This window comes from Protopterus annectens, chromosome 13.part0 (assembly GCF_019279795.1).
Source record: "Protopterus annectens isolate FY-2018-M chromosome 13.part0, PAN1.0, whole genome shotgun sequence".
Classification (NCBI taxonomy): Eukaryota; Metazoa; Chordata; order Ceratodontiformes; family Protopteridae; genus Protopterus; species Protopterus annectens.
The window spans coordinates 580,671,412-580,698,822 of record NC_056747.1 but is presented as its reverse complement, the minus strand read 5'-3'; the positions used below and the strand labels follow the sequence as shown (position 1 = coordinate 580,698,822).

Genomic DNA, 27,411 nt, shown 5'->3' with positions numbered 1-27,411 from the left:
CAATACTGGATTTATCGATTTTGAACACATACCTGGACATTCCAAAATTCAGAATGTTGACTTTGCAGCAGCTTCTGCCCATGCTGGGCAAGAATGCTTGGCTGGTGACTTTAGACCTAAAAGAGGCATACCTGCATGTCCCAATAAGACAATCGTGCAGAAGATACCTCAGATTCAAGGCTGGCTTAATGCATTACCTATTCTCTGCACTGCCCGTTGGCTTATCTACTGCGCCCAAGGTCTTTACAAAGTGCCTGGCACCAGTAATTGCATTTTGCAGACAAAGAAGTATACAAATTTATCCTTACTTGGACGACTGTCACATTCAAGCAGAGAACAAGGACACACTTCTTCGACACCTGGTGTTTGTGAAAAGGCTTCTAACATGCCTAGGGTACACCATAAACAAAACAAAATCACAACTGGTACCCTCTCAAAAGATAACATTCCTGGGTGCAAGCTTGGATACAACTGCCCAGATGGTTTACCTCACGCCAGACAAGCAAAGGCAACTGACTGCTTACTTCAAACTGATGGCAACAAAAACCCAGTCTTCTGCAAGGCAAATTCTGCAGGCTCTGGGCTTCATGGTATCCTGCATCCTACTTATTCCATATGCAAGACTGCATATGAGGAAACTTCAATGGTACCAAAAGTTTATGGAGTCAACATTCACACAATCTGGAAACAATGATTCCTCTCATTCCCTGCCTGCAACAGGAGTTTCTATGGTGGGCAAAGTCATGTCACCAAAACAAGGGACTGCCCTTCACTCTACCCCCTGCCAGCCAAACCTTAACAGACGCATCAGATTATGCCTGGGGGGCCCACATGGCAGGAAGATGGATTCAGGGCTTATGGACACCAAAACAAATGCATCTACATATCACCCAGAAAGAGATGCTAGCTGTTCAAAATGCCCTAACAGTCTTCAAGGTTCATAGGTAGGTACTAGGCTATTGGCCCTAGGGCCTATATAAGCCTAGCCAAAGGTACCCTGGCTTTCGCCACCCAAGAAAATTATTTTCCTGTGCCACAGAAGTGATGTCTGGGGTGAATTTCCTATCTCCCATCCAGTCATCAAGATTTTTCTTGAACAGTGCTAATGAGGAGCTTTGTTTGATATAGATAGGTAGTTTGTTCCAGAGTATGGGAAATCTCTGGGACAGGAATCTATCCCTCCAGCATGTTCTGTTTATTGTGGTGATAAGGTTTAGGTCCCTAGAGCGTGTAGCTCGTAGGGATTGGGATTTCTTTAAGTGGAGCATGTCTAAAAGCTCTGGGTTTGAAATAGCTTTGTGTGTTAGGCAGGGATCGCCTCTGAGTAGGTGATATGCAATGGAGTAAAGCTGCAGTTTTTTTAGACTGTTTGCATAGGGCATCACTTTGAGGCCGGTAATCCTCTTTGTGAGGTATTTCTGTGGCCTTTCCAGTTATTGTAGATGTCTTGTGAGGTACATACCAAAAGGGGCATTGTATTCTATAATGAGTTTAATGAGTGACGAGTAGAGGGGAACAATGACCTCTTTTTTTCCTGGATGCGAAACCTTTTGTGATGAGGTGTGCCACATAGAAGGATTTCCTGACTACTGTGGCGATGTGATTATCAAAGGAGAGACTACTGTCCACCTGTGTCCCAAGGTCTCTTATCACACTTTCGGTGTTGAGTAGACTACCACCTATGTGGTAGTTCATGGGTACTGAGCTTTTACCAAAAGGAATGACAGTGCACTTTTTGGCGTTGAGCTTGAGGCCATGACTTTGACACCAGGCATCTGTCTCAGCAAGGCCCTTTTGTAGGATGTCCACATCTTTTGGAGTTTTGATTATGGCTCCTAGTTTGCAGTCATCTGCAAACTTAGTTAGCCAGAGACCTTCTGTGTTGGCCTGTACTTCAGAGAAGTAGATACCAAGCAGGAGAGGACCCAGGACTGAACCCTGTGGTACTCCACTTGTCACTGGTCTGAAGCTGAATTTGGAGTCTGCTACTTTCACAGTGTGGGTTTGGTCAGTGAGCCATTTGGCAACCCATCTTGTGACATAGCATAGGGATTTATACCTAGTTTAGTGAGTTTATCTATAATTCCAGAGTGGGGGATGGTGTCAAAATCCTTGGCGAGATCTAGATAGGCTGTGTGAACCACCTTACCCTCATCTACGGCTTTGGTGACTTCTTCAAAGAAGTCTATCAGGTTTAGGAGACATGATCTGCCTTTTACAAACCCGAACTGGGGGGGTCCTGAGTTTGGAGATTACCAATGTCATTGTTTATAAGTTCCATGATGATACGCTCCATAGCCTTGCAGACCAGGCTCGTTAGGCTAATGGGGCGGTAGTTTCCGGGGTCTGTGGTGGCTCCCCCTTTGTGGAGTGGGATAACTGTCGCTGTGCGCCATTCAATGGGCACATAGCCTGAAGTGAGGCTATGATTGAACATGGTACTTAGGTGGGGTGCCAGTTCGTTCTGTTGTTCATTTAGAACACAGCCTGGAATGTCGTCAGGTCCCATGGATGCTGTGTTCTTGGCTTTGGATAGTGTGTTTTTTACCTGTGCAGCCGTGATTACAGGAACTTTGCATTCTTCTGGTATAGAGATGGGCCCTTTAGGGGATGACAGAGGGGTAAAGTTAGCACTGAACCTATCTGCCAGGATGTTGGCAATATCCATTGGTTCTGTATATTTAGTGCCATTGTGCTGTAACTCAGAGCAGATCTGAGTGTTGCCATTGAGATTCTTGACATAGCTATAGAATGCTTTGTGGTTGTCTTTAGAGTCAGTGGCGATTTTGTTTTCATAACTAGCTTTGGAGGATTTTATGAGGGATCTCAGCTTCTTACTGAAGCTGACCAGGGAGTTTCTCCAATCATGGGATTTTACTCTTTTTTGCAACAGTTTCTTTCTTTTGTTGTAGAGTTTGTTTATGGCAGGGGACCACCAGATTGGCTTCCTTTTTTTTTGAGGATAGCATCTTGGTTCTGTTAGGGATAGCACGATCCATGCACTCGTGTAAGTGCTTATAAAGTGTATTTGTGTAGGATTCAGCAGTCATACCTCTATTGTCCGTCAGCATGGGTGTCGTGAAGTTTGCCACTTCTGTCTTAAGAAGCGTGAAGTTGGCTTTGGAGAAATTTTTTACTGTGATTTCCCTAATGGGGGGTGGGGGCGGGATGTGGATGTCTAGGGTGATTAGCTTATGGTCGGATCTGGCCAACTAGGAATTGACCTCTGGTGTGGAGCACCGGTTGCCCATGTTGGTAATAACCAGGTCTAGGATATTGCTGCCCCTGGTGGGGGTGTGGATAAGTTGATCCATGGCATTGGAGTTTATGAATTCCAGAAAACGTTGAGCACAAGAGCTGGTACATGAGTAGTTTTCCCAGTTAATGGTAGGGTAGTTGAAATCGCCCATTATTAGCGTGTTAGGTTGTACCCTAATATTTTCCAGTGTATTAAGAAATGAGGAGTGGGAATCCTGGGGCATGGTGGGGGATCTGTAGCAAGCTACAATTTGAATTGCGGTCTTGCCCGGAGTTAGTTGCACTTGGATGATCTCGGATGCATTATGCTGAGCAAATAGCCTGGAGGTGTGGATATCCTTAATGAATATGGACACGCCTCCACCTTTAGTGTTTCGGTCCAGGTTAGGTGGCCGAAAGGTGTGGTATGAATTATAGCCTGGTAATGCAGGGGTACTCTCCGGAGCCTTGAACCAGGTCTCTGTCACTGCACAGATGTCGATGTTCTCCATTTTGAGGTTTAGACTTCTAGCATTGAGTAGCAATACCCTCAGATTCTTCTTGCCTGTACCTGTTAGGGTGGTGAATTTGTCATTTGAACCTTGCCTAAAAAATGCACTATAGGGGTGGCTAGAGCCTTAGCCAGTATCTGGAATCCCAGGGGCGACAGGTGCAGGCCATCTCTGGCAAAGCATCATGGCTTGTCGATCATGTCATCCCAGGCAGACAGATACTGGATCCCCTTAGAATGATACCAGAAGCTTAGCCAATTGTTGAAGTCAATCTTTTTGTCCTTGTACTGTGGTATCGTTCTGGGTGATGGCAGGATGCTACTCAGGGCTAGGGTCATACCTTCCTGGGCTACAAGATCGGACAGCTCCTCCATGTCCCTTTTCATGTAGTCCAAAGAGGTATGTCTCAGGTCATTCACACCAACATAGACAATGACAGAGTCATATTTGTACTTGTTGTGGAGTGACCTGAGTGCATGCGTTGTGGCGGATCCTGGTACCCGACAGGCAGCTGACAGTAACTTTCTCCTTGTTTAGCCTGTTGAGTGGAACATCAGTGTGCCTGATTATAGAGTCACCTATGACTAGAGTGTTGGGTACGTTGTTATGCCTTATGGGCTGTGGTTGAGTGGCACACTGAGTTTGTGGGCTGTGTGTCATTTGGGTTGTGTTGAGGGGTGGAGGTTGCTTGTGTTTCTGCTTTGAAGGTCCCTGTTGCTTGGGCAGGTTTTTACTGAGAGCTTCCGCGAATGTAGGTGTGTGTTTTGTGTTTCTATGTGTGTGTTTTGGTGGTGTAGGTTTTGAGGGACTATGTGCTGAGTGTGGTGTGGAGCAAGTGTTTACCTTCTCTTGACTGTCTAGTCCAGTCTTGGGTGAAGAGAGCTTTGCTTCCAGTTTGGCTATATAAGTGCATCTCTCACAGGTTGTAGTGTTGGGTGGTAGGAGGAGAGGGTTGTCTGTGTACATGAGGCAATTACTGCATTGCCCCAAGATGCCCAGATTCATCAGGTAGACAGGAGAAAACACCGGGGGCTGACCCTTAGACCATGCCTGGATAGGTGCTTATTTATTAAGTACTAGAAACTGTTTTCCTCTAGACAGTGAGTAAAGTTGAGTGCTGTAGTAATTTATAGCTTATTTAGTGCTTACACAATAAGTTCTGAACAAGTGCTGAAACAAAAAACTGGCTAGTTCTAAGAAACAAAATTAAGCTAGAAGGCTTCCCTCCAACACAGAAAGGCTTGAGCCCTAGAAGCCTACAAATAGTCCTGGACACAGCTAATCTATATCCAGGCTAGACTACCCACAGGAAAGGCAGGAAACAAGCTTAGAAAAAGATTTTTTTTTTAGTGGAAAGAGAAAGGAGTAGCAGAAACTAAGCTGACTGGCCTTCTCAAATGTTCTCCCTGTACTGGCTAGAATGAGGTAATGACACTAGACTGGGAGGAGGGTCCCAGATCAAATTTACACTGGGGGCGGCCAACTGCAAAGCCACCAACTATAAAAACACTATACCAACAGGGAAGGAGGGTGGGAAACAAACTCCAGAAATGTTTCTCACAGCTGAAAAGCAGAAGTGAGCCTTTAAATGAAAGTTTTAAACAGCTAAAGGAGCCTCTAGAAAAAAATAGTTTAACTGCAACAAGTTATCAGAAACAAACAACCCAACAGATGCTTAATAAAAGTGGACAGTTTCCAGTTAATACCTCACACACAGTGAAACTAGCTAGAAAAATACACAGTACACAAAGTGCTATAAATAAGAAAAAAATAAAGAACAAAATAAACAAAAAACAGGATACTTAATGTTATATATTATAGCTCCGAGTTTGCTCAGTGTCCTTCCTTCGATTAGCTCAGTGTGAAATGGCAGAACACTCACAACTGAACTTCTTAGGTAACAGAAAGTTGAAACCTGAGACAGCTTTTAAGAAAGAAATCTCAAAAGAACCAATGAGGTGCTTAGTCTAAGCTGTAGTCCAGGTGACCTCAGTCAGCCAATGATCTCAAACAATTCTCTCTCACTGAAATGCCTGTTGGCTTTGGCTAAACCAAGATGTCCCTGAATATGTGCTCAGACTTGTTTCATCCAGGACAGCTACTGATAAAGACGGACAACACCACAGTCCTGTGGTATGTAAACAAGCAAGGGGGCAACACACTTGTACCCCCTTTGCAGATTAGCCATGGCACTGTGGGGGCACAGCTTTGATCTACCAAATACATCTTCAAGCTCAATTCCTGCCAGGAAAACAAAACACTCTGGCAGACGATTTAAGCAGAAACCTTATGGATCCTCACGAGTGGAAACTAAATCCACAAGTCTTCAGCATGATAACAGAGAAATGGGGGAGCCCAGACATAGATCTATTTGCCTCTCCTCAAAATTATCATTTGAAAAGATTCTGTACAAGGACTTATCACAGACAAGCATGGAAGGTGGACGCCCTATCCTTCAGTTGGAAAAATCTATCAGTTTACGCCTTTCCTTCTCTGCCTCTTCTACTCAAGGTCCTCTTAAAAGTCAGACAAGAGAAGCCAGAGATGATATTAATTGCCCCGGACTGGCCTCGCCAATACTGGCACCCAATCCTAAGGAACTTGGCTCAATACCCAGCTTGGACCTTGCCTCAAAGACCACAACTACTGTCCCAGCAAAACAGTCAGATCCTGCACAATCAACTACAGACTCTGAACCTGGCAGCATGGCTAATCATGTAGTCATACAAACAACACCTCTCAGTAAAGCTGTGATGGATGTCATTTTGGAAGCCAGAAGGCCTAGTACTAGAAAATTTTATGCTGACAAATGGAAGAGATTCTGTGCTTGGAATCAAGCACAAGGAACTGATAAAGCAAAACCAAATATTCCTCAGATATTACAATACTTCACGAGATGCATGACAAAGGCCTATTTTTCTCATCATTCAAAATCCATGCCTCTGCCTTTTTGGCTCATTACAATACAGAGCCACCAATCTTTTCTCATCCTTTACTAAAGCAGTATCTTAGAGGAGCCAACAATTTAAGACCTAGAAGATCACCATTACCTGCATGGGACCTCAATTATGTGTTGGAAAAGCTCACCCTGCCTCCATTTGAACCAGCCGCTACTGCTGATCTAAAGTTCTTATCATGGAAAACGGCTCTGCTACTAGCAATTACTTCAGCAAGAAGAGTTTCAGAGCTACAGGCCCTCATGGCTGTAGAGCCTTTTATCATATTTTACCCAGAAAGGGTGTCTCTGAGGACAAATCCTACTTTTATGCCTAAGGCGGTTTCCAGTATGGCTCTTAACCAAACAATTCATCTGCCAACTTTTTATCCAAATCTGCAGAACAAGGGGGAGATAATTCTGCATTCCTTGGACGTACACAGACAGCTAAGATTCTGCTTGAGCAGGACAAAAGCTCTAAGAAAAACTGAGCAATTACTAGTGTCATATGCTGCAGGATCAGAAGGAAAGGCTATTTCAAAGCAGACAATTTCAAAGTGGATAAGCCACTGCATCTGTTTCTGCTACTTGCACCATGGTAAACCTATGCCCAAGGGCATTAGGTGTCATTCCACCAGAGCTGCAGCTACTTCAGCAGCCTTTCTCAGAGGAGTACCAACCAAAGACATTCTAGCGGCTGCTACTTGGAGTTCTGTTCACACCTTCACAAAGCATTACCATTTGCCTCTCTACTGTAAGTCCAGGGCAGGCTTTGCCACTACAGTGCTGCAGGGCCTTATAGCTGCACCTAATGCTGTTTAGCTCCAGCCTCCCAACCATAGCTTTGGGATTCTACCCAAATGTGATTACTGCAACAGTGAAATACGAAGAACATAGTACAGTTCTGTACACTTACCATAAATGTAGATGTTCAAGTGTATTCACTGTTGCAGTCCAGGTTACCCTCCCGCCATCCCCCTGTCATTCTGAAGTTTATCTTTCCTTCTCTGTCTTCTACAACCTATGTGGTATATTTGCTAGTAGATGAAGGTAAAGTTTATATTGTTGCATGTATGTATGTGTGTGTGTGTGTGTGTGTGTGTGTGTGTGTGTGTGTGTGTGTGTGTAATATATATATATATATATATATATATATATATATATATATATATATATATATATATATATAATTTTGCTACCTTTTTGGGGGCACCTGACATCGGGGGCAAGAAAAGCTAAAGAAAATGGCGTCAGCTGCATGTTTTTATACCCCTGATGACCTGACGTCATGGAAGAGGAGAGAGCAACCGGCGCAGGACCCAAGACTGTGGAATTCAGGCCGACCTGAGGGCAACCTGCCAGCAGATTACCCAAATGTAATGACTGCAACAGTGAAACACTTGAACATCTACATTTATACACAACTGTACTTTCCTGACTCTCTCTTCAAAAATCCTGCTGCTGATCCTGAGACTGTTTCTCAGGGTCCCAAGGGTGTCAAGGCATCTACAGCCAAAAATCCTATCCCTTCTGGTAGAGATTCCAGGGCGCTGGATAGATGGAGTAAGAAGGTTTATACATCTGCAACCTTGGCAATCAGGGCTTTAAACTGCCAGTTTCATATGCTTAAATATCAACAGCATGTTATGGGCTTACTGAAACAGAAAATGATGATGATTTCAGATTATGTGGAAAATAGAGTTACAGGATTTATTGCATTCAGCATACTTTGCAATGTGGTTTTGATTCCTTGGAGGCGTCTTGCAGGGCCACCGTAACTGGATCTGTGATAAGAAGGCATGCCTGGCTCAAGGAGCAAAATCTACCTGATCATGTTAAAGCTAAATTGTTGGATGCCCCTTTACAGCATGATAGTCTGTTTGGTAAAAGAGGTTTTAAAGAAAATGGAAGACCAAGCCAAATCTATGCAAACTGTAAAAGATTTCTTGCAAGTGCAGTCACCCAGGTTCAGTAGGCACTGGCCTACTAAGAATTGGTCCTTTCCTTTGTCCAACAGAGCCACTCGGGACAACCCCAGGCGCTCCAAAGGCTCCAGATATCAATCACAGGGATCTTACAGGTCAAAGCAATGGGGGTGCCCCCACCTCCAAATCTGGAGATAACAAAGCACAACCCTACAGTAAGCACACTCAATGACTTTCCTCTACCATCTCCAAGCACTTAACTTTTGGCAGCCCCCTTAGGGGGAAAACTAGCACTTCATGCTCAAAATTGGCAGTTAATTACCCAAGACAAGTTGGTATTAAACATAGTATTCCAGGGGTACAGATTTAATTTCCACACTTTGCCAGTTCCAAACAGATGGTCAGATCTGCCACAAAACCAGTGGGCAGAGGCCCAGAAAAAAGTCATGTCCCTCATGGATAATGGGGGCTATTCAACCGGTACCAGAAAAGGAAAAAGGACAAGGATTTTATTCAAGACTTTTCCTGGTACCCAGAAAGGACAAATCATGACGTCCAATACTGGACTTATCAATTCTGAACATGTTCCTGGACATTCCAAAATTCAAAATGCTGACTTTACAACAGCTCCTGCCTATGCTAGGCAAGAATGCCTGGTTGGTAACTCTAGACTTAAAAGAGGCATACCTGCATATCCCAATAAGGGAATCTTGCAGAAGATGCCTCTGCTTCAAAGCAGAATCTTTGCATTACCAATTCTCTGCACTGCCCTTTGGCTTATCTACTGCGCCCAGGGTCTTTACAAAGTGCCTGGCACCAGTAATTGCATTCTGCAGACAAAGAAACATTCAAATTTATCCTTATGTGGACGATTGACTCATTCAGGCAGAGGACAAGGACACTCTTCAACATCTGGCGTTTATAAAAAGGCTTCTAGCATGCCTAGTGTACACCATAAAAAGAAATCATAACTGGTACCCTCTCAAATAATTACATTCCTGGGTGCAAGCTTGAATACAACTGCCCAGATGGCTTACCTCACGCCAGACAAACAAATGCAATTGATAACATACTTCAAACAAATGGCAACAAAAACCCAGTTATCTGCAAGACAAATTCTGCAGTCTTTGGGGTTCATGGCATCCTGCATTATACTAATTCCATATGCGAGACTGCATTTGAGGAAACTTCAGTGGTACCTAAAAAGCTTATGGAGTCAACATTATCACAGCCTGGAAACAATGAATGTTATGTGGTCCTATCTCGCCTACATTCATTACTGATCTCGGCTCCGACTCGGCCGACTATTTTCTAACCCAAAGTCTCTAATTGGCTGGGCTAACTGGTATCCCAGGATGCACCTCGCCCCAACCCCCAGCTCTCGTTTGCCGCTCGTTGAGTTAGGACGTGGTCTCGAGCTTGGCTGTGGCTAAGTACACTTTACTAAACTTTCTAAAGTTTTGTACTTCTCTCTTATACAAAAAAAGCTATTCTCATTGTGTTTTGTGTGTGTTTGAGCCTGTTCGGTTAGGTTTTTCGAGTGTGTGTGTGGTATCCCTTGCGTTTGGCGGGCTAGGCCCGTAGAGGGACCTAGTCCTTTCCTTCGCATTCTTTTTATAGTGTGTTCTGTTGTCGGTTTCTTTCCTAGGGAACATTTGAATTAGAGTTCCTGTGTCCAGTAGTGTTTCCCGCCTTCCTCCTGTTGTTGTTGAGTGTTTGGATATTGTTGGACATGTCGAAAGAGCAAAAGGAGCATAAACCTTCCAGGTTTAAAAATGCTTTAAATGTGCTTATAAAACGTCTATTACAGATGGGCATGCCATCTGTGTTTATTGCCTTGGTGCGATTCATTTGCAAGAGTCATGTACTGCAGGAAAGGAAAAATAAACTGATTTTGAAGGGCCTAGTCAAGCACGCTTTTGAAGAGGATCTAGAGTCTGCTTCTTCTACTGGCAAGTCTAAATCTACCAGAATTAAGAAAAGATCTCCAGCTCCATCTAGTTCTTCGCAGCCCCCGGAGAAGATTTTGAAAATAGTTACTACCTCCTCGGCTCCTTTGGCTTCAGAGCTGCAGGACAAGAACTCTGTTTTGGATACTGCCTCCTCGGCTCCATTGTCCTCAGGGCCGCAGGAGGTGTCTGTGGTACTGGAGTCGACCTCTGCTCTGATCATTCTGTAGCCAATTCGGAGCCTGTCACCCAGTGTTGGACAGGAGTCCATAGGTAGGAGATCCTCATCTCCCTCAGTTTCCTCCAAATACTCGAGGTTGTCTGATTTGGACGTGGAAAGGGTGGTCCAGAGGCTCCTTCAGTCATCGGTGTTAGCCAAATTGTTTTAGTCTCCGACCCAGTCGGCTCCGGAGCCTACTCCATTGTCGGTACCAATTATTCCTCCTCCGAGCACCTCTGTGTCGTCGGAGCCAGAGTGTTCGGCGCCGAGTGATGTCCTTGCGCCGACTCCGATACCCCTGGCGGGTTTATCGGAGCCATGGTTGGCTCCAACCATTTCGGTTCCGTCATTTGGTTTCGGCACTCTGGTTTCCTCGGTCGGGCCTGAGGAGGATGCATCGAGTCCTCTGTCTGCCCCGAGTCTCCCTCTTGGCACTTCGGCTAGGGGGACACCGACTCTGGTTGTGGTTTCAGAGACGGGTCAGTCCTCTGATTCGGGGGGGGGGCCCGCCTTCGAGGCCATGAGGAGCGTACTGGCCAGGTCGTCAGTGACATCACTTGGATCGGTCACTCTGTCCCCATACACCCCGGCTAGAGCCTCTGACGCCCCCTATCTGTGGACAGTGGAGCTCGAAGGCCTGAGAACACCCCCATGAGTGGTCCCCAACTTTCTGAGGGCCCCTCAGAGTCCGTGCCTGAGGAGCCTCCCAGGAAGAAGTTGTGCAAGAGGAAGCACATAGTCTCCCAAGACGAGTCCATCACCTCGGATACCGACCTCAAAGATGCAGAGGGGGTCCCCTAAGTCGTTCTCCGACATCCTGGAGATATAGAGGCAGAGAGGCGACTGGCCTTTCAAGCCCCTCTCTGAGGAGGAGTCGGTATTCCTCAAGGCCTTCGGAGCTCAACCTTCCACCTCCTGGGTGTCTCCACCCTTTGATGAACTCTTGGACCTGATTTGTCGAAGGGTGTGGGAGCACCCTGATTCCGTGGAACCAGTGCCCAGTCGTCCGAATAAGTTCCTGTGTGCTCCCCCAGGGAAAGAGTTCTTGATGAAAGGGGTCCCTGTAGATGCCATGGTGGAGGCGTCAGCCACTCAGCAGGAAGTTGCAGAGGCTTCTTCTTCCGTCCATCCTCCTAACAAGGAGTCCAGGAGTATGGATCAGTATGGGAAGCGTACCCTGTCTTCAGCGACCTTTACACTGCGGTCAATGAATTACCTTTGTCACTTTACTCTGCTCCAGAGAGATCTCCTCAAAGAGTTGGGAGATACCTTGACGGGTAACATGCCTGAGGCGGTAGTGCAGACTGTTAATGCCCAGTTGTCTACCCTTGGTTCCATTGTCAACTCGTCCATGAGGCTCATATCTTATGCAGCCCAAGGGGTGAGTAGGGCAGCTAGTTCAGCCTGGATGCGCCTATGTCACTTCGCGGTGGCCTTCAAGTCTTCCTTCACTGACGCCCCCTTCGATGGGTCCTCTCTTTTCAGACCCAAAGTGAAAGACACTCTCACCAGATGTGAGCAGGAGGGTAAGACTTTATCTGCCGTTGGGGCCCATTTTTCTCTTCCCTCTAGGCCTTATCCCAAGGCTCAGAGAGGAGGGAAGATGTGGTTCAAGAAGTCACAAAAGTCTTTCCCTGCCACTCATGGTGAGCCCCCCTCCAGAGGCAGAGGAGGGGGGAATTATTCTGGAAGACGCCGTCCTAGGGGCAGAGGAGGCCCCCACAATTTGGGAGACCGTGACTCCTTTCGCGGATCTTCCTATCAGCATCCCTGAGGGATCGCCCGACTGTGCTATTCCGGGGCCGTTTTTCGAGGTATCCTCAAGCCTGGGAGAGCATCACTCAGGATCGATGGGTGCTTTGAATAATTACAGGAGGTTGCACCATTCCCTTTGCTTCACCACCTTCCCCCACCTTCCCCCAATCAAAAAAATCCCGGACGTTCCACCCAGTCAAAGGGATCAAGCAGCACTAGAGATATCAAAGCTGCTAAGAAAAGGAGTCATCCAACCGGTCCCCTCAGACCAGATCGGATCAGGAACTTACTCAAGACTCTCTTTGGTGCAGAAAAAAACAGGGGACCTGAGACCCATTCTGGATCTCAGCCGATTGAATCACTACATCCTGAAGTCCAAATTCCGAATGGTCACTCTTCAGTCCATCTTCCCATTGCTGGGAGAGGGAGTATGGATGTGCTCCATCGACCTCAAGGATGCCTATTACCACATCAAGATAAACAAGGCATCCAGGAATCATTTACGCTTCTGGCTGGGAGCCAGTCATTTCTAGTTTCAAGCCCTGCCCTTTGGTCTCACCACAGCCCCCAGGGTGTTTACCAAGTGTTTGGCAGTGGTGTGACAGCTCACCTTAGACATCTAGGATTCCAGGTGTTTCCTTACCTGGACGATTGGCTCCTTACCGTCCCCACCAGGCACCTCCTCATTCAAGCCAGGGAGGCTACCATAACCCTTTGCCAAAGGCTAGGAATTACATTAAACTGGGAAAAATCTGCCTTGTTGCCCTCACAGCGTGTTGTATTTATAGGCGCAGAGCTAGACTTTGTTCAAATGAGGGCCTTTCTACCTCTAGAAAGGATAACAGTGTTGCAATCTCAGGTCCAAGCTTTGCCCCGCAAGAAGGTTCAAGCCAGGTTAGTTTTTCAGCTATTGGGATTCATGGCGGCAACCATCATGCTAGTGCCCTTAGCCAGGCTACACATGCGGATCCTCCAGTGGCTCCTTTCAGTCCAGTGGTCCTTTCAAAACCCTCTCTCTCATCCATTTCTCCTCATGGAACAATGCAGACAGGATCTCCGTTGGTGGCTATGTTCCTCCAACCTGGACAAGGGAAAATCTAGTTCCTTTGTCTCCTGCTGCCACAGTGACCACGGACGCTTCCCAGATGGGGGGGGCATTATCTGGGCAGAACGGTCCAAGGCACGTGGCAAGATCACGAGATACACTAACACATCAATGTCCTAGAGATGAGAGCAGTGCTATTAGCGTTGCAAGCAGTCCAGAGCTCTCTTCCCCGGGGAACGATTGCTATTCACTCAGACAGCATGTTAGTTGTGTGGTACCTCAACAAGCAAAAAAAAAAAAAAAAAAAAAAGTCTTACCCCCTTTGCAGAAAAGCCATGAGAGTGTAAAATTGAGCAGCGTCTTCCCAACGGTTTCTAGTAGCAACGCACATTCCGGGAAAATCCAACGTGATAGCAGACAGGCTAAGCAGAGCTATTCTGATGCTCTACGAGTGGTCTCAACAACAGAGTTGCGACTCGGACATTCAGCAGGTGGGGTCGGCCTTGCTGCGATCTCTTTGCCAGTCCTCGCAATGCCAAATGCAACAACTACTTCACCCTGATCCCCCCACAGGAGGAGTTACCCAGGGATGCACTAGTCCACGGTTGGCCTCCCGGTCTGCTTTATGCCTTTCCTCCATTCCCTCTGTTACCAAGAGCGATCCAGAAAGCCATTTACTTGGGAAGCAAGATGATTCTAATTGCTCCATACTGGCCCCGCCAAGTCTGGTTCCCCTTCCTTCAGCGGTACACAGTGGACGGTCCTTGGACTCTGGATCCAGTGCCAGACCTATTGACTCGCATGTCGGGACAGTTCCACCCCTCCCTACAGTCCCTCAGGTTGACAGCCTGGCTGCTCCACTTCCATCATTAGTTAGACTACATTCTCTTTCGCCTGAGGTGGTGCATATCCTATCGTCGTCTCACAAGTCCTCCACCAGAAGAATTTACTCCAGCAAATGGAAGAGATTTTCCACCTGGGCTCAGGCCCAAGGCCTGGACCCCTTCACAGCCCCTTTATCAGCGGTCTTAGACTTTTTAGCTATGCTCTTCCGACAGGGCTCCGTTCCTTTGACCATTAAGGTGCAGCTGGCAGCCATTTCTAACTTCCATATATCCTACGAGCCCGCTCTTATGAGCCATAAACTTTGCAAGGCCTTTTTGAAAGGAGCCTGGTTACTTCGCCCTCCTGTGTCAGAACCAGTCATGCCATGGGATTTAAATCTGGTGTTGCAAGCCATCACTTCTCCGCCCTTTGAGCCGGCTGCCGCTTGCGAACTAAAATTCTTATCCTGGAAGATGGCGTTCTTGGTGGCCATCACTTCGGCTAGAAGAGTATCAGAACTTCAAGCGTTGTCCATTAAGCCCCCGTATTTGATCTTCCATAAGGACAGGGTATCCTTGAGACTTAATCCGTCCTCCCTCCCTAAGGTGTATTCCATGTTTAACCTCCATCAATCCATTGCGTTACCTGTGTTTTTTCCAAACTTCTCCAACAAAGCAGAGTTCAAATTTCATCAATTGGATGTGCATAGACAACTGAGATTCTATTTACACAGGATGAAACATGTAAGAAAATCGGATCAATTGTTTGTGTCCTCCTCAGAGAATAGAATGGGTGGCCCTGTTTCCAAGTGCACAATTTCTAAGTGGATTAAGGATTGCATTTCCTTTATTTACTCAGCAGCAGGCAGAAATTTACCATTCCCAGTTGAGGCTCATTCCACCAGGGCAGTCTCGACTTCAATAGCATATCATGCCAGGCTTTCCTTGGACGACATTTGTGCAGCGGCCACCTGGGCTTCTCATCATACCTTTATCTCTCATTACAAGCTGGATGTGACATCTAGAGGCCGGGCTTCCTTTGGTTCCAAGGTTCTCAGGAGTATTTTCCTATGAGCCTCCCGGGTTAGAGGTGCTAGGGACGCTGTCCCATCAGTAATGAATGTAGGCGAGATAGGACGACATAACATCAGTTAGTTATGTGCTCACCATAACGATCAATGTATGTGGTCCATGTCGCCTACATTCTTACGTACCCTCCCACCTGCCCCCTTCCTGAAGGATTTGGAGGAAAATTGCTCTGAGACCCTTCAAAATTGGTTTTTATTCCGTTTTCCTGGTGGGTGATATTCCTCTTAGTGAGGTTTGTGTATGTGCAGTGATTGCTATGTATGCAAACAAGATCTGGGGGTTGGGGCGAGGTGCATCCTGGGATACCGGTTAGCCCAGCCAATTAGAGAATTCGTGCTAGAAAATAGTCGGCCGAGTCGGAGCCGATTCTCTGCTCCGAACCCATCAGTAATGAATATAGGTGAGATGGACCACATACATCGATCGTTATGGTGAGTACATAACTAACTGTTCCTTTCATTCCCTGCCTGCAACAGGAGTTTCTTTGGTGGCAGAGACATGTCACCAAAACAAGGGACTGTCATTTACTCTACCCCCTGCCACCCAAACCCTAACTACAGACGCATCAGACTATGCTTGGGGGGGGCACCTGGCAGGGAGATCCAAACCAAATGCATCTACATATCAACCAGAAAGAAATGCTAGCTGTTCAAAATGCTCTGACAGCCTTCAAGGACTTACTTAATCCAGGACAACTACTGATAAAGATGGACAAAACCACAGTTATGTGGTACATAAACAAGCAGGAGGGTACCCATTCCTACCCCCTTTGCAGACTAGCCATGGCCTTGTGGAGCAAAGCCTTGACTTACCAAATACATCTTCAAGCTCAATTCCTGCCAGGAAAGCAAAATACCCTGGCAGGAGACCTAAGCAGAAATCTTATGGACCCGCACGAATGGAAACTGGATCCACAAATCTTCAGCATGTTAACACAGAAATGGGGAAGCCCAGACATAGATCTATTTGCCTTTCCCCAAAACTATCAGGTGGACAAATTCTGCACAAGAACTCATCACAAAAAAGCATGGAAAGTGGATGCTCTATCCTTCAGCTGGAAAAACCTATCAGTCTATGCCTTTCCCCCTCTGCCTCTACTCTCCAAGGTCTTACTAAGTCAGATAGGAAAAACCAAAAATGATTCTAATTGCTCCGGACTGGCCTCCCGAACACTGGTGCCCACTTCTAAGGAATATGTCACACCTTCCTCCGTGGTATTTGCCTCAAACATCTCACCTATTGTCTCAGCAGAACTATCAAATTCTGCACACATGGCTCCAAACTCTGAATCTTGCAGCATGGCTAATCAACTAATTTTACCAACCAAATCTCTCAGTAAACCTGTGATGGATGTCATTTTGGAAGCCAGAAGGCCTAGTACTAGAAAATCGTATACTGATAAATGAAAGAGATTCTGTGCTTTGAACCAAGCACAAGGAATAGACACAGCAAAGCCCAATATTCCTCAGATTTTACAATACTTAACTGAGATGCTGGACAAGGACCTATCTTTTTCTTCAATAAAAATCCATGCCTCTGCCTTCTCGGCTCATTACAACACAGAGCCTCCCCCCTTTTCTCATCCATTGCTAAAACAGTACCTCAGAGGGGTCAAAAATTAAGGCCTCCCAGGAGAGCACCAACTCCTGCATGGGACCTCAGTTTTGTGCTGGAAAAACTCACCCTGCCTCCTTTTGAACCAGCAGCTACTGCGGATATAAAATTTCTTTCTTGGAAGACGGCTTTTCTTTTGGCAGCAACTTCAGCTAGAAGGGTTTCGTAACTACAGGCTCTCACGGCAGTTTAGCCTTTCATTATTTTTTACCCGGACAGGGTGGCCCTCAGGACCAGTCCTTCTTTTATGCCTAAGGTGGTATCCAGTGTGGCTCTTAACCAGACCATTCACCTGCCAACTTTTTTCCCAGATCCACAGAACAAGGAGGAGCAGATTCTGCATTCATTGGATGTACACAGGCAACTAAGATTCTACTTAAACAGGACAAAATCTCTAAGAAAGTCTGAGCAACTACTGGTAGCATTCGCTGCAGGATCAGAGGGGAAGGCTATATCAAAGCAGACTATTTCTAAATGGATAAGCCATTGCATTTGTTTCTGCTACTTGCACCATGGTAAACCTGTGCCCAAGTGGATCAGATCCCATTCCACCAGGGCTGCCTCTACTTCAGGAGTCCCTACCAGAGACATTCTAGAAGCTGCTACATGGAGCTCAGTTCATACATTCACAAAGCATTATCATTTACCTCTCTTCTCTGAATCCAGGGCAGGCTTTGCCACTGCAGTCCTGCAGGGCCTTATAGCTGCTCCTAATGCTGTTTAGTTCCAGCCTCCCATCCATAGCTTTGGGATTCTACCCAAATGTAATGACTGCAACAGTGAAACGTGAATAACATAGTATGGTTGTGTACACTTACCATAAATGTAGATGTTCGAGTGTATTCACTGTTGCAGTCCGGATTATCCACCCGCTAGCCCACTTTCTATACCGTTTTTTTCCTTCACTATACTCAAAAGCCTTTGTGGTGTATTTGCTTTTAGTTGAAGGTAAAGTTTATGTTTCTAAAGTATATTTACAGTTTTTATATATATTTTGTCTCCCCATTTGGGGGTAACCTGACATCTGGGGCAAGGAAAACTGAGTAAAATGGCGTCGGCTGCATGTTTTAAACCCCTGACGACCTAACGTCATGGAAGAGAAGACCGCAACCGATGCAGGACCCAAGACTTTGTTATTCAGGCCGACTGAGGGCAACCTGCCAGCAGATTACCCAAATGTAATGACTGCAACAGTGAATACACTCGAACATCTACATTTATGGTAAGTGTGCACAACTGTACTGTATGCGACTTCCCCCTACACCTTCCAAAGAAAAAGAATGGATGGGCATCTCCCAGAGATTTTTTAAAACAATCATGGCCCTGAAACAGCTTTCTTTTGTGTCGCAGCATTTCACAGACAACACCGCAAAGACACACACAAGATTTCTCTTCTTTTGAGGAGGAACAGGGTCTGGATCTTGATTATTCCCTAGACTATTCCTCCCAAATGCAGAGAGACCACAGAGGTTCCTCCCCAGGAGAATCCAGGATCTCAAATATCTACCCTACACAGATGGGCTAAAAGCCCTCTCCCCCTACTCAGTCTCATATAGACTCCTCAGAGGTGACCTTTGTATGGCATACAAAGCAATCTCAGACCCTGCCTTGATGGGACTGCTGAATATCCTCAAGTCAAGCTCCACTCGAGTAACCCACATGTGCAACCGCATCCTGGTCTGTGACCTCAATGGGACTTGGCAGGACAGATATGTGTCCCTGTGACATCCCCTTCTGTGGAATAGGCTCCCTCTCCACATCAAGCCGAGTACCTCCTTAACCCTTTTTAAGCGCAATGTGGATAACTGGATGGGGAACAGAAGATACACCCCTGGGATTCCACCAGTGTCCCTGCTGGACACTGGCATCGGATGCTGACTTGTCGGAACATGGACTAAATTCTTGTCTAGGGTGTAAGAGCCTCCGGTCCGATAGCCAAGTAACGTCCTGTGATTTTTATGAAATGTTATGCATGGTTCCACAGCCATACCATCCCTAAGAACTTCAAATCTCAAATCCTCGATTCACTGTAGACAAAGATCTCCTGTTTGGCCCAGAAGCTGCAAAACTATTCAAAGCTGTTCATGGCCCTCAAGGATAAAAACCTTAAGAAACAGTCCCCAGACAGTTTTACCACATAAGCTCTATCCTCCGAGCCTCTTACAGAAGTCTCAAATGTCGGATTTGACACCTTTGGTTCCTAATTCATCAAAGCCTAGGTCGCTTTGAATCTGGTCACCAAGGTTTTCTCAGGAGCCAGTCTTGTCAGCTCCACTCTCCTTTTCCTCAAGAAACTCTGAGGAGACATTCCAGGCCACCATCAACCAGCTCCTTTCTTAGGGTCTGCAGGAGCTTGTCTGAAGCAGAGATTGATAGGTTGATGAGGAAGTTCCTCCGAGCTCAGATGCAGACGGGGGTAATCCTGGTTCCATCTGTCATCGTACCCATGAGCCTGCCCTCCACTGAACTCATATCTCCTTCTTTGATCTGTCCCGTGGTTTCGGAGCACTCGAATCCAAGATCCTTGAGGGTGTTCTCATTGGATCCGAAGGCAGGTGGTTCTTCGACTTTGACCATATTTGTGACTCATTTAGCTCTGATGCTGTTGGAGTGGGAGGACTCTCTGAGCTGAAGCATCGGCTCTGGGGGTTGGAGTCTAATCCAAAGTTATCAGAGCCTTCCTTGCCCCTAGGTGCTTTGGTGCCTGACAGCTTGGGTATGACTTCCTCCTCGCGGCGGGTATCTGAAGGAGTTCAGGGCTCATTTGCACAGAGGTCTTTTGCTCCAGTGCTGCCGACATCTGTTTCTCCCAGATCTTCTGCCTTTGAGGTACTGGAGTGGGCTTTCTCTCTGCCTAGAGAAAAGGCACCCTTGCCCCCCTTGGATCCTGTTTCTGTTACACCATTGTGTTTTGTGTTCTGAGCCTCTCACCTGTATTCCAGTGGGACAGTTTACCCAAACCAATCTCCAGTCAGTCCCTAGGGGCTTCACTACTGCTTCTGATACCTCACCACACCATCCCACTTTTATGAGGTCCTTAGGAAGAGAATGTGTAAGAGGAGGCGCTTTAATTCCCCCACAGGAATCTCTCACTGCAGACACTGATTTCGATGAAGGGAATGGGTTCCCCAGATCTCCCCCTGAGGATATCTCCTTTGGAGAAGTACTGGAAATTTTAAAGTAAAAAGACAGATGGTCTTCCTAGCCCCCTTTCCAGGAGGAATCAGTGTTTCTGGAGGCCTTTGGGTCTTGCCCAGTTACATCTTGGGTGATCCCTCTGGCTGATGAGCTAATAGAGCTTATTGTGCATGGCAGGAATCAGATAATGTGGAGCCAGTTCCCAAGCGACCAGATACATTTTTAGCCCCCCCCCCCCGAAGGGCAGAGCACACTGGAGTAAAGGGGGTCCCAATAGATGTCATGGTTGTAGCAGCAGACACCAAAAAAGCTTGCAGAGCACATCTGTCCATTCCTCTAACAGGGAGTCTAGGGCCTTGGACAGATTTGGAAAGTGCGTCTGTGCCTCAGCGACCTTTGCCCTGTGGTTGTTGAATTATTTGGTGCACTTTACCAGGATGCAAAGGGATTTGACAAAGAAGCTTTCTAAATCTGTTTCTGAGTCCATGTCATTGGAGGACCAGAATAAGATTTCTTCGCAGCTGGCCACCTTTCAGCCTCTATTTAATGCGTCCATGAGGTTGGTTTCCCATGTTTCAGAGGGCACCTCAAGGGTGGCAGGTTCAGGCATAACCATCAGAACACATGCCTGGATCCACTTATGCTATTTTGTGGAGCCCTTCAAGTCTTTATCAGTTCTCTTTGATGGATCTTCTCTCGCTCTGGCCCAAGAGTGAAGGAAACGCTCTCTAGAAGTGAGCAGGAAGGAAAGACTTTGCCTGCCTTTGGGATCCGTTTCTCTACTCCTCAGAGACCCTTTTCACAAAATCGACTAGGTAGGATAATGTGATTTCAGAAGTCCCTAGGTCCTTTCCACATCTCACGAGAAGATGGTTCTGCCAAAGGCAGAGGAGGGGGAGCTCTAATGGAAGATGCTGCCCTCACAGCAGAGGTGGCCAGGAAAATCAGGTTTCAAGGTTTCCTTCTCAGTGCTCCTGAGAAGTTGCCCAGGTGCCTTTCTCCTGACGCAGTCAGGGGGTTCTTGTCTCTGCACCTAGAAACCTGGGCATCCATCACCACAGATTCCTGGGTACAGAGGATCCTATCCAGAGATTTTCATACCATTTTCTCAAATTCCCCCATAAAAATGAGGAAGATCCTCAATGGTCCACCCCATCAGAGGGACACAGCAGCTCTAGAAGTAAGAAAGCTGCTAAAAAGGAGAGTCATCCAAAAAGTCCCCCCCCCGACCAGAGAGGATCTGGAATTTACTCAAGATTCTTTTTAGTGCCAAACAAGACAGGGGACTTGAGACCCATTTGGACTCTGAGTATTTTGCATATTGATTTAATTTGCAAAGTTCTGGTTGGACAGAGTTCAGTCCATTCTACCCCTGTTGTGAAAGGAAGATTGGATATGTTCGATAGATCTTCAGGATGCATACTGTCACATCAAAATGAACAGGCAGTCCAGATGATGTCTGCGCTTATGACTCTGTCATTATCAGTTCAGAGCACTATCCTTTGGTCCCACCTCAGCCCCCAGGTTGTTTACCAAATGTATGGCAGTGGTAGCAGCTCACCTAAGACTGATTGGATTCTGGGAATTTCCATATTTAGACAACTGGCTCCTGACTGCTCTGACCAGGCATATACTTCTCCAAGCAAGGGACTATTTGCTGCAGTTGTTCCACCATCTGGGCGTCACAGTCAACTACAACAATTAGGTTCTGTGCAAGAAAGAGATGTGGAGTTCATAGGTGCTCATCTAGACACGATCAATCGGATAGTCTCTCTAGCCCCAACAAAAGTACAGACCATCAGATTCTAGGTAAAGGATGTGATCTTGTATTCCTGTCCTTCAGCATAACTCTTCCTACAAACCTTGGGGTCCATGGCAGTAGCGATAACTCTAGTCCCATATGCGAAATGTGTGCGGATTCTACAGTGAACCTTGTTAGTTGAGTGGTTTATTCTTCAACAGCCCTTATGCACTCCCATTAGGATTACACAAGTTTGCAAGGAGCACCTCCTTTGGTGGATCCATTCAAATGAAATTTCTCAGTGCCATTCTTTTGTTTTTACCTCTTCCAGCGGTCACAGTGACCATGGATGCCTTGGGGGTATTTCTTGGGAAAGGCAGTCCAAGGTATGTGGTCCCTTCAAGAGGACAATTTGCATACTAGTGTCCTGGAGGTGAGAGCTGTCGTCCTAGTGTTGCAAAGCTTTTAAGATGCACTAACCTCTGGGACGGTTGCAATCCAATCAGACAATGTCTGTGGTCTGGAACATCAAACTGTGTGGGGGGCAGTTCTTATCCTCTTTGTTGTGAGGCAGTGAGTGTGTGGCAGTGAGGGATCTCATCCTGTCGCTTTTCCATTGCAACGCATATACAGGAGAAATCCAGTGTTTTTGCAGATAAACTAATAGCTCAATGTCAAAGTGACTGTTTCCGTCGATGGAGCCAACCATTTTGCAATGTCTTTGCCCCCTCAACAAGTGCAGCAGGTTCTTCACCCTGGTCTGTCCTTTGGGGGGAGTCACAGAGAGATGCTCAGGTTTACAAATACCCCCCCCCCCGTATCGTCTGTGCTTATCCCCAAGTTTCTGCAGAAAGCCTACTGGTTAAAGAGCTCAGTAATCCTCACAGCACCCTTTTAACCTTGTCAAATCTGTTTTCCCTTTCCGTGGTCTCATCTTCTATATCCACCCTAGGTACTGGACCCCACTCCTGACCTCCTGTCTCATCCGACAGGAGTAGCTCATTAAGACATAATAGGCCTCAAGTTAACTGCATAGTTTTTCCAATTTGATGGTGGCTAGACAGCCCAGGCTTTATTCCCCAGTCTAACATATCCTCCTGTCCTCTCAAAAGGCTTCGACTAGAAAGGTTTACACAAGCTAATGGAAGAGGTTTTCTATCTGGACCATCCAGAGAGATTTGGATCCTTTTTCTGCCCCAGTCTTTGCAGTCCTAGATTTTTTAGCATCCCTCTTCAAGGAGGGGGCTAGCTTCTGTACTGTCAAAGTCCAGCTGGTCTGCATTTCCAGTTTTCATTCTGGTGAAAATCATGCTTTGTTGGCTTCTTCTAAGTTGCGCAAAACCTTTCTAAAAGGCATCTTTTTACTTGGATCTCCAGTCAAGGACCCTACTACTCCTTGGGACTTATCTGTCATATTTCAGTTTGACTCAAAGTCCTTTTGAACCCTCTGCCATATCAGACTTAATTTTTGTCCTGGAAGACCCTTTTCCTAGTTGCCATTACATCAGCTAGACAAATATGAGAGCTCCAGGCTCTTTTGTCCAAGCCTCCTTACCTGATTTTTTATAAAGATAGTGTCTTTACCTGCTAACCCATCCTTTTTACGTAAGGTGGCTTCTGAGCCTAATATTAATCAGGTGATTAACCTTCCAGTGTTACCAAAATTTTCCAATAAACATGAATATATACTGCATCTTTATGTCATTCATAGACAACTTTATCTTTATCTTCATTGAATCGAACCAAAGATTTCAGAAAATCTGACCCAATTGTTTGCCTTCTTTTCTCATAAGTGATTGGGCGTAGCAGTTTCCAAAGTGACTTTAGCCAAATAGTTGACTGATTGCATATCATTTATAGGTTCATAGGTTAGTACTAAGCTAACTGCCCTTGCGAGCCATTTTAAGCTTAGCCAATTATCCCTTGTGAGACTCAAACCCTGCACCTTGTGTTTGTAAGGCAAATACCTTAACCACTGGGCCACCCTCCCAACCCCTTGTATTTGTATTTATCTGTACACAGAGAGGTTTGTCTTTGCCTAAACTACTTAGAGCTCATTCAGTGAGGTCTGTGATGACCTCTTCAGCTTTTGGTCAAGACTTTGATAGATGACATTTGTGCTGCTGCCACTTGGTTCAGTGCTCATATTTTTTTGCTCATTGCAAATTGGATTTGGTTTCTAGGAACAGAGCTGCCTTTGGCTCTGTAGTATTGTGAAATATCCTTTCATGAGGACCATCCAAGGTACATCTAGCTGGGGACTCTGCCCCGTCAGTTGAGGAACAAATGAAGATGGCATCAGATATAAAAGGTATGTACTCACCATAATGATGGATCTCTGTTGTCCATTTTCATTCTTCCTCAACTCTCCTAACCCCCTTCTCTTTTTTCCTGGAGGACAACTAAGGGATTTTTCTTGGGAACCCTTGGTTCCTTGTTTGAGCTCCAAATTTGTCTCTGCTGTTTCTTCTGTGTTGGTTCTGTATAAACTATTGTTTCTGTGAGCAGCAAACTTGATCTGAGGTATGTTAGGTTGGCGGGGCATTAAGGGTAAGGGAGGCGCTCAGTTGTTGGATCCATGAATCTAGTGAAGGTGGCTGAGCTGGATCAGAGACCCATCAGTTGAGGAAGAATGAAAATGGACAACACACATCCATCATTATGGTGAGTACATAACTTTTATTTTTTCTTAGGTTGGATTACATTAGGCTAGAGAGTGTGGCACACTTGACACAATGTAAATATTACTGTGGATGTAAGAGAGTAAAATCTGTCTATTTTCTGATTTACTTTCTAGTGGAACTTAACTGTTATCATTCACATACCTCCTCTATTTAAGATTTATGTGTTCACACTTCTACATTATTAATGTCAAATTTGATGGGACCTGTGAGATTGCAGAATGTACTTAACCTAACCAGTATAAGTAACAACTTACCTTTAACTCTCGTATGCCATGCTGCAACTGCTAATTGCCATTTATCCAAGCGTAGCTGTAGTAGTAATGCACTTTATTATACGTTAGCGGTGCAGTCCATTCTCTGATTTTTATGTTCCTACTTTTTCAGAAGTTTAAAATTATCATTTAAGTTGCTAAACAATGTGGAGTGTGCTGTATTGAAACAGAGCGCTTGATTTTTATTTGACATTCTGGCTTCTAAAAATGTATTACGAAAAAGTTCACATATTCATTTTATCATTTTCAGTAGTCTGTGTGTCCAGGATCTCCGTAGTAGTAGCAAGCCACAGTAAAGATCGTAGTACAAGCATTTGTGTCTCAAAATGTTTTTAATAAAAGTTCACATATTTATTTTGTCATTTTCACTTGTCTTTGTGTCCAGGACCGTAACAGTGGAAGCACAGTGTGAACCATTAATGACACAAGCAAATAACATCTTGCTGATTTTGTTTTTTTATTAAATTAAAAAGCATGGCAGTGACTCTAGCATCTGGTATGGCTGATGGCTCCAAATCATTTGTTTTTTTCCCCACCTCACCAGCTCTCCCCAGTCCCTCAGGTCTCTTAAAGCTAGTGCCTTCAAGCCTGAGCACACATTGCCAACAGGCTTTTTCTGTTGTACCATGGATGCCATGGCAAGCTGATGTAATTTCTTATCTGATATGGCCTGAAAACTGCTTTTTAGCATTGCAATGCTTAGATGGATGCTGGAGAGGTTGTCTTACTATTGCATTTCCTTGTAGGACTACTGAGGATTTGCATGTGCTAGTAGAGAGACTGGGTATAGTTTACTTTTTGATACTTTGTCCCTCATAGATATCTGCCTACTGTTCATTTTTCTAGTGTTTAGTTCAGTGCTTTCAGCTTGTATTCACTGTGGCAAGTGCCAGATGCTGCTGTCAACCCCTAGGCCCGTTTGGAAGGATTATAAACTTTGAATTCACTGTAACTTTTGTCATACACAACCAACAAACCATGGGTTGTAATAGCACAGGTAGAGATACAAAGCTTTTGCTTTTAATACTTGGTTTATTTCTTAGTTTAGCAAGTTAAAAAATGGTCTGTTATATTGTCAGTCTTTATTTTTCCATAGAAGAAAGTGTTTTTTTTTAGACGTGCAGCACATAAGTTTGCAGTGCAAACTGATGTAAACATTTCTTCTTGGCTATCTTGCTGTGTAGTCAAAAAATAAAAAGCTAAAATGAGCAGTATATGGCTATAATGTTTACAATGTAGACTAATGTAAACATTTCTTCTTGGTTGTGCTGTTGTATAGTAAAACAGTAAAAACCTTAAACGAGGCGAGCTGTCACAATACATTGTACAGCTATGTCCATGTCAAAGGCACTGTTTGAGGATTTGCAGTACATTTGTGTACATGTACGGCTATATCCGTATCAAAGGCACTGTTTGACGATTTGCACTGCATTTTTGTATGTGTACAGCTATATCCATATCAAAGGCACTGTTTGAGGATGTGTACAGTTTTTTAAAACACAAGATTAAAATTAATTTTTGTTTTTATTTTGATGCCACTGATGAAACTGAAGAATTCTGTAAACATTTTGTGTTCGTCTTCTCCTCCTAGGTAACGTGGTATGGTTGGATGAGGCCACAGCTATGCGTGCTCTTCTAAATATGAGTCAGATGCCTGAGGCTGAGAAAGCCTCTAATGAAGAGAACCATGAAAAGCAAACTACTCAAGTACAAAAAGGTAACAGCATAAGGATTGGATATTACAGTTCAGTAATCACTTTTTTTGTTGTAATTGCTTTTTTATTACTATAGTTTACATCTTAAGTATATTTTCAATAATATTTTGAATGTCACTGATCATTTTTCCTATGAATTCTTGCGGGGAATATGTGACTTCTGTTAACTTCTCAGCATGGCATACTTCAAGCTCTGCTTTAATCTGCATGTTATAGCTCAAGCTCTCCACTGTCAGAACTTTTTCTACTTATGTTTTTCTTTATTATTTGTACTTGTACTCTTCCTCCTCTGTTTTCTGTTCTAGTGACACCTTCCCTTATTAGTGTCAGTATATATGTGTGTGTGTATATATATATATATATATATATATATATATATACATATACATATACATACATATACATATATATATATATATATATATATATATATATATATATATATATATACATATACATATACATATATATATATATATATATATAAATATATATATATATATATATACATATACATATATATATATATATATATATATATATATATATATATATATATATATATATATATATATACATATACATATACATACATATACATATATATATATATATACATATACATACATACATATATATATATATATATATATATATATATATATATATATACACTGAATCTATACGCGTTATCATTGATGTATCTCCAGGTTAACATGTCTTTGACTTATGAAAGACAAACTGAAAATATGTCTC

General features: G+C 44.8%; 1 protein-coding gene across 1 annotated transcript in view; it reads left to right on the top strand.

Annotated features, from left to right (window-relative positions):
- Nucleotides 1-27,411, top strand: part of NCBP3 (nuclear cap binding subunit 3) — a 1,620,559-nt gene that overhangs the window by 524,999 nt on the left and 1,068,149 nt on the right. Inside the window, exon 5 of the mRNA XM_044054866.1 lies at nucleotides 26,532-26,657. Coding sequence (XP_043910801.1) covers nucleotides 26,532-26,657 — 126 coding nt within the window. The remainder of the gene's footprint in view (nucleotides 1-26,531; nucleotides 26,658-27,411) is intronic.